Source organism: Pan troglodytes, chromosome 23, assembly GCF_028858775.2.
Source record: "Pan troglodytes isolate AG18354 chromosome 23, NHGRI_mPanTro3-v2.0_pri, whole genome shotgun sequence".
NCBI lineage: Eukaryota > Metazoa > Chordata > Mammalia > Primates > Hominidae > Pan > Pan troglodytes.
The window spans coordinates 42,805,539-42,813,139 of NC_086016.1; the positions used below are offsets into that span (position 1 = coordinate 42,805,539).

At 45.3% G+C, this 7,601-nt stretch overlaps 1 protein-coding gene across 3 annotated transcripts in view; it reads right to left on the reverse strand.

The window, feature by feature from the left end:
* The window catches only part of SLC25A17 (solute carrier family 25 member 17), a 49,376-nt gene extending 42,735 nt beyond the window's left edge, over positions 1-6,641 (reverse strand). The window contains exon 1 of one of the 3 annotated variants that reach the window (XM_016939250.4): positions 6,406-6,641. In XM_016939250.4, coding sequence (XP_016794739.1) covers positions 6,406-6,459 — 54 coding nt within the window. In that variant the 5' untranslated portion in view covers positions 6,460-6,641. The remainder of the gene's footprint in view (positions 1-6,405) is intronic. The other 2 variants (XM_063807914.1, XM_063807915.1) reach the window with 2 other exon arrangements.
* Positions 6,642-7,601: the final 960 nt, after the last annotated feature.

The following is a 7,601-nucleotide window of genomic DNA, read 5'->3' on the forward strand; positions in this document are numbered from 1 at the left end:
GGGAGAATGGCTTGAGCTCAGGAGATTGAGGCTGCAGTGAGCTGTGATCATCCCACAGCACTCCAGCCTGGGAAACAAGAGTGAGACTTAGTCTCAAAACAAATAAAAATTAAAAAAAATTTTTAAAAACCACCCAAGATGTTTTCTGTGGTTTGAGCTAATAAAATTCTAAAGATTAAAAGCCACTTACAATGGCTTTCATATTTTAAAATGTTATTCACCTCATCAGAGTTAATGTAAGTCTTTTCCCTGACATAACAATCAAGCTACCTCATACATACACAGACAGATAGGCAAGTTACACAAATGGCCTCATGGATGACACTCTCGAGTGTTTAGGGATAAAATCTAGGTTTAGGTCCCAAGTATAGTATATATTATATAAGTAACTTCAAATCTCTATGTCTCAATTTCCTCATTTGTAATTTTGAGACCGGTATTTGTCAAGGTTGCTATGAGAAGTTAGAATCAAATTATGGAAAGTAGCTGGGCATGGTGGCTCACACCTGCAATCCCAGCACTTTGGGAGGCTGAGGTGGGTGGATCACTTGAGGTCAGGAGTTCGAGACCAGCCTGGCCAACATGGTGAGACCTCATCTCTACTAAAAATACAAAAATGAGCCAGGAGTGGTGGCACACACCTGTAGTCCCAGGTACTCTGGAGGATGTGGCAGGAGAATCACTTGAACCTGGGAGGCAGAGGTTGCAGTAAGCCGAGATTGTGCCACTGCACTCCAGCCTGGGTGACAGAGCGAGACTCTGTATAAAAAAAAAAAATACCCTCTCTATAAAAAATACAAAAAAGATTAGCCGGGTGTGGTGGCAGGCACCTGTAGTCCCAGCTACTCGGAAGGCTGAGGCAGGAGAATGGCGTGAACCCAGGAGGCGGAGCTTGCAGTGAGCCGAGATCACGCCACTGCACTCCAGCCTGGGCGACAGAGCGAGACTGAGTTTCAAAAACAACAACAAAAAATTATGGTTGGCACCTAGCATCATACCAGGCACACAGGTGGCACTCAACAATTGTTGGTTTCTACATGTCCTTTATAGCTACAGTATCTGTTAGTAGTAGAAACCACTGTTAATTTTAGGGCCCTAAAAGGAGTAATGTCTTCTCAAGTTCCTTCCAAAAGAGCAATTGCTATTTAGTAAAAAATAAACACCAACTGCTCTTTCAGAAGGAGCTTCAGAAAGGTAGAAGGGTCAACAGTATAGAATACTTACAAAGAACTGGAATCAATTAAGAATGCAAAAACAGTCAGTAGATGTATAGAGCACTCTTGACATAAGTAACTCCATCTTAGAAAAAGACTCCTATCTTTCATTTCAAAAAGCACTTTGACAACAGGGACCAGATGTTTTTCCAGATAAAGACACAACCAAGCATGCTCTTCCACTATCAGTCCTTACCAGAAGACTCTGTGACCATAAAAAGAACAGGACTTAAAGAACTCAAAATGGTCTTAACAGACACTGTCTTGCTGTCACTTGTTATAAAAGCCTGATATCTGTGTCCAAAGGCTCTGCCCACATCAAGGATTCTTTCTTACAAGACCAACACACTGCCATGATGAAACCAGGATACTTGTCTATACCACTCTCCCCGGACTGGTTAGGTAACCCTTTTTCCTCACCCTTTTCTCTTGATGTTCAATGTTACTTTGTTGCAGAATGTTTAATCTACATCATTTACGTATTAATTAGGTATACTATTATATATGATTTACAATATTGACTGACTACCTAGTGAATGAGAAGTACTAATAAAAATTGCCTCCTTGAGAACTCCATGTAACTTGCCTTTTATAACTGAAATAACACAATAAAAGTCTGACATTGTGAAAAGACACAAATGTGTGTGTACCTGGTTATCCGTGACCTTATACCATTCACAATAGTGGATTAAGCTGTTAGGAAGTCAGAGTTGACCTTTGGAAGAACAGTTCCACTGGTCAAAGTAGGATGAGGAAAGGCAGTACATGCAGAATATATATATATATTTTTTGTTGTTGTTGTTGTTGTTTTGTTTTGGTTTGGTTTTTTTTGTTTTTGAGACGGAGTCTTGCTCTGTCGCCCAGGCTGGAGTGCAGTGGCGCAATCTTGGCTCACTGCAAGCTCCACCTCCCGGGTTCATGCCATTCTCCTGCCTCAGCCTCCCGAGTAGCTGGGACTACAGGCGCCTGCCTCCATGCCCGGCTAATATTTTGTATTTTTAGTAGAGATGGGGTTTCACTGTGTTAGTCAGGATGGTCTCGATCTCCTGACCTCGTGATCTGCCCGCCTCAGCCTCCCAAAGTGCTGGGATTACAGGTGTGAGCCACCACACCCGGCCCAGAATATTCTTTAAATAAGCTTAGCACAAAGGGAAAGAGAACAGGCAGAGGCTGAAGAAGCTGCCAGATTCCAGATCAGATTGGTATAGTTTTCTGATGGGACAGGCCTGACCATGTTTGAGGGCTGAACAGAAGCAGATACTAGGTTAAAGCTATAGGCAAGAGATGAAAATTACTGGAGCAAAGTCCTGGAAGAAAACTGGCCATGGGCTGGAGGGGAGGACAAAGATCGAAGGTAGCAGACACTGAATATGTCTATTTTTCCTCTGAGACCAGCAGAATGTAGAAAACACGAGTACAACTGTAATTGGAAAAAACTGAAAAAACTCATCCCAAGTAGGTTCTATTTTATCTAGAGAGTAAAAGGTAAGATCATCTGCAACAAGTGAAGGGAATGGGTGGAGATGGCCATGAGGCAAGAGAACATTTCAATTCCCTTAAATTTCTAAAACTAGGTATAAGTGCTGTATTTGCAAGAATATACTTGAGACAGAAATGAATAATTATGGTCTTACGACAATGTTCCATTATGCTAGATGCTCCACAAATATAATCACATTTACTTCTCACAAGAACCCAGTTAAGTGAGGCGTTGTTATTGTCCCTGTTTTATAGTTCGATTGACGATGACATTCATAGTTAAGCTTTACTACAGAACTTTTTTTTTCAGCTATTATGCCATATTTGCTTCTTAAAAAATTAAGTTATACAATACTATGTATGACGATATAATTTCATTAATCGTTTTTGATTCAGGCATAAACAAAGTTAGAAAAGCAATTCCAGGCCAGGCGCAGTGGCTCACGCCTGTAATCCCAGCACTTTGGGAGGCCAAGGCAGGCGGATCACCTGAGGGCGGGAGCTCGAGACCAGGCTGACCAACATGGAGAAACCCCGTCTCTACTGAAAATACAAAATTAGCCAGGCGTGGTGGCACATGCCTGTAAACCCAGCCACTCGGCGAGAGGCTGAGGCAGGAGAATCGCTTGAACCCAGGAGGCGGAGATTGTGGTGGGCCGAGATTGCATCACTGCACTCCATGCACTCCAGCCTGGGCAACAAGAGCGAAACTCCATCTCAAAAAAAAAAAAGAAAGAAAGAAAGAAAAAGAAAAAAAGAGAAAAATAGGCAACAAGTGAAAAAAAGAAGTATCTTTGTAGATTAAATAGAAATATATTACCACTATTGCCAGTCACTCTCTCTATAGCAGGAGTCAGAAAACTATGGCCTATGGGCCAAATCCAATCTAATATCTGTTTTTGAAAACAGTATTTTATTGGAACACAGCTCTGTCCATTCATTTACTGTCTACAGCTGATTTCACACAACCATGGCAATGTTGGGTAGCTGTGACAACGGTACACAAAGCCTAAAATATTTCCCATCTGCTCTCTTTTAAAAGTTTGCCAATCTCTATGTTCTTTTATAGCACTCAACTGTATCTAAAATTATTCTACTTATTTTTTATTTATTCATTTATTTTTTATTGTTTTTTTTTTTTTTTTCTTGAGACGGACTCTTGCTCTTGTCACCCAGGCTGGAGTGCAATGGCACAATTTTGGCTCACTGCAACCTCTGCCTCCCGGGTTCAAGTGATTCTCCTGCTTCAGCCTCCCGAGTAGCTGGGATTACAGGCGCCCACCACCATGCCTGGCTACTTTTTGTATTTTTAGTAGAGACGGGGTTTCACCATGTTAGCCAGGCTGGTCTCGAACTCCTGACCTCAGGCGATCCGCCTGCCTCAGCCTCCCAAAGTGCTGGGATTACAGGCGTGAGCCACCGCACCCAGCCTATTCATTTATTGTCTGACTCCCCTATTGCAATGCATAGTTCATGAAGAAAAAGACCTTCTTCTCTACTGTACTCCTTGCACCTAGAACAGCGTGTGGCACATAGAATGCACTCAATAAAGGTGTTTAATGAACATTTATTGCAAGAAGGAAGAGAAAAACATTTCCCATCTTCTCACTTTCTTCTCTTAGATGCACTCCAACTATTTCCCCCACCACTCCACCAAAACTGGTCTTTTCAATTAACCACTGGATTTATCAACATGATAAATTCTCAGTTATTTCTCAGTCCTCACCTTACTTGACCCATCAGCAGCATCTGACCCAGCTGGTCTACTTCCTTCCCCAGAAACACTTTCTTCACCTGGCTTTCACTCTTAGTTCTCAGCTTCCCTCCTGCAGTACTGATCCATCCTTCGTTTGTCTCCTTTGCTGGTGCAATCTTATTTTCTCGGCCTCTTAATGGTTAGCCTGCTCCAAGACTCAGTCATTGAGATTCTTCTGTCACTCCATATACACTTCCCTAGTGAGCTCATCTAGTCTCACGACTACTCTTAGGCATTTCAAACTCCTCCAAAACCAAAGCCAAATTTATCATTTCCCCCAAAACCTTCTCCTTCACAGCCTCTGCCATCCCAGTAAATACCACCATCCCTCCAGTTACTGAAGCCAAAAACTCTTGGAGTCAACCAACCCTCATTTTATAAATATATTCCAGGTCAATGATCACTTCTACCATGTCTGCTACCACCCTGATCCAAGTCACCATCATCTCTCGCCTGATACTTGCTTGTCCCCTGTTCCCTTATATTCTACTCTCAACACAGCAGCCAGGGTGATCACGTTTAAAGGTAAATCAGCAAGTTCAACAGCTAGCCAGAGTGAAAGTCTCACACAATTTTGCCCCCTGAAACCTATTTGCCTCTTTGTTCCCTCCACTCCGGAAACACAGGCCTCCATGCCCATCTTAAAGCAAGTCACGCAAGCGTCCATCTCAGCCTTCATGCTGGCTGAAAGGCTCTTCTGGCTGAACTGAATGAACCAGGCTTCCTGAATTAGGCATTTTCATGAAATGCTGTGTCACTTAATTCTCTAAACTCTGTGAGGTAGGTATCACTTCCCCCACTTTACAGATTAAGAAAGTAAGGTTTACAGGGCATCTAGCTAACAAATGATGGAGTTAGGGTTAAATCCAGATTAGTCTACAGAGAAGGTGAGCTCTCAGTGAAGTTTCTGGAGGCTAAACAGAGGATTCATTGATGTTCCTCTGAAGTCACAGTGATTTTAACAGCTAAAGGTGTGTGCTAACAACTGGTGAAGAATATGAGAAAAGGCAGTCAAAAAGATAAAAGAACCACAAGAGGAGTCACCCAAGCCAAAAGTGGAAAGTTTTAAGGAAAAGAGGGGAGAGGGGAAGTGTCAAGTGGAACCTAGACACCAGAAGCCCAAGAATCAAGCGTATACCTCATAACAAACCACACTTGTGGTAGACAGGAACCCAGATCTTGATTTAGAAAGAAAGAAAAAAAAGCCAGGCACAGTGGCTCATGCCAGCAGTTTAGGACGCCAAATCGAGAGGATCGTTTGAGGCCAGGAATTCGACACCAGCCTGGGCAACATTGCCAGACCCCAAAAATTTTTTTTAAAAATGTAGCCGGGTGTGGTGGCTCACACCTGCAGTCCCAGCTACTCAGGAGGCTGAGGTGGGCGGATCGCTGGAGCCCGGGAGATCGAGGCTGCAGTGAGTCGTGATCGCGCCACTGCACTCCAGCTTGGGCAACAGAGCAAGACCTTGTCCGGAAAAAAAAAAAAAAGGATCTATCTTCTCCTGCCAATAACGGTACCCAGAGCTATCCTACTAGGTACTGCCACTTGCCCGCGGCAAGCGTGAAGACAGGCTGTAGGGAAGCATGTGACTAAGCAACACGGCTTCACACCTACGTTCTCCTCCGGGCCAGTAAAGCAAAGTGTGTGAGTGTGCGGTGGTAGCCTGACCTTAAACTTCCCAAGGCAAAGATGCGGACCCTGAGCGGGCACGTGTGAACACGGCTCTCTACCCCACAGTCTCTAGGAGACCAGGAGGTGGCGGAGTCTCGGCCCTTACCCCGAATTCCTCCAACAACTTTCCGCCAATGGCCCATTCCTCTCTGCCCCACAGTCATGACAGTGGACCCCAACCCACACTACCTCCTTCTCAGACCCATCCCTCAGGCATATCCCGGGACTGGCCCCCGAGAAGCCTTACAACCCGTTGCGGCCCGGGCGTGAAGACCCCGTCTCACCACGGCTCCGGCCACGGCGTGGACCAGGCTTTCGTAGGACAGCACGGAAGCCATTGGTGCGGCTCCTCGAAGACCCAGCCACACTTTTCCCACAGATGCCTCAGCCAGTGGAGTTAGGAAAGGAGCACCGGAGCTCAGGGTGTGAGAGTCGCAATCCCCGCCCTCTCAAACCCGCCCGCCTGCCCTAGAACCACTTCCGGGTCGCGGGGCGGGAAAGCGGGGGGGCGGCTAAGAACGCCCCTGAACGCGGATTGGCCCCTGTGGGCGCGGGGCGGGACAGCGAGGTGTTCGCGGGGCTGGGCTCCAAGGCGCAAGGCGGCCTGACACCAGGTACCCGGCTCCTGGTTCCTCCGACGTTCTCTGGCGTTCCCGGGCCCTGACCAGTTCCTCCATCTCAGAAGTCTTAATGGCCTTCTTTTACTCTGGTGACAAAGATGGGGAAACTCAATGAGACTCCAGTCTCCCTGTTTCTCTGCGCCTGAGCTCTTTTCTATTCTGAAAGTCACATTTTGGCCAAGAGGAAAAAAACTCAGTTGCGGACTTGGAAACTTCTTCCTCCCGAAAAACCCTTGAGTGTGGTGGGAAGAGATGTTGAGCATCAGGAGCCCAAAATACAAGACGCGAGTGGGAGCCTCCCCCTAGTTGGCAACTATGGAAGTCATTTAACCTCTTGGGTTTCCTCTGTGAAATGACAATGTACTAGTACCAACAATCCCCATCTGCTGTGAGGATTACGAAAGCCAATTTATGTAGTAGTACTTCATAAAATACTGAAGGAAAAAAATTTTTTTCCATGTTGCAAAGTGACTAACAAAATTACACAGAACTAAAGAAGCCACATTCAGCTTTAACCTGTCATACTGTGAGATTCTGCTTCAGGATGCTCCTCAGGGACTCAGGGATTCTTTCCTGAGACACCATCACCACTTGTCTTTACCATGTTTCCTTTTAGAATATCCTCGTGATAACTCCTCAGTGCTGACTACATGCCAGGCTTAGTGTTTTATGCCCATCATCACACTTAATCCCTGGGAGAGGGGCCTAACAAAGTTTAACTTGGCCGTTTTCACAAAATTTGCAGAAGATACTGCTTCCAGGAACATTCCCATCACGCCATAGAATCATGACGTGAAAGTGCAGGACCAAAAGTGAAGCGAAGATGATTTTGGGCTGGGCGCAGCGGCTCAGGCCTGTAA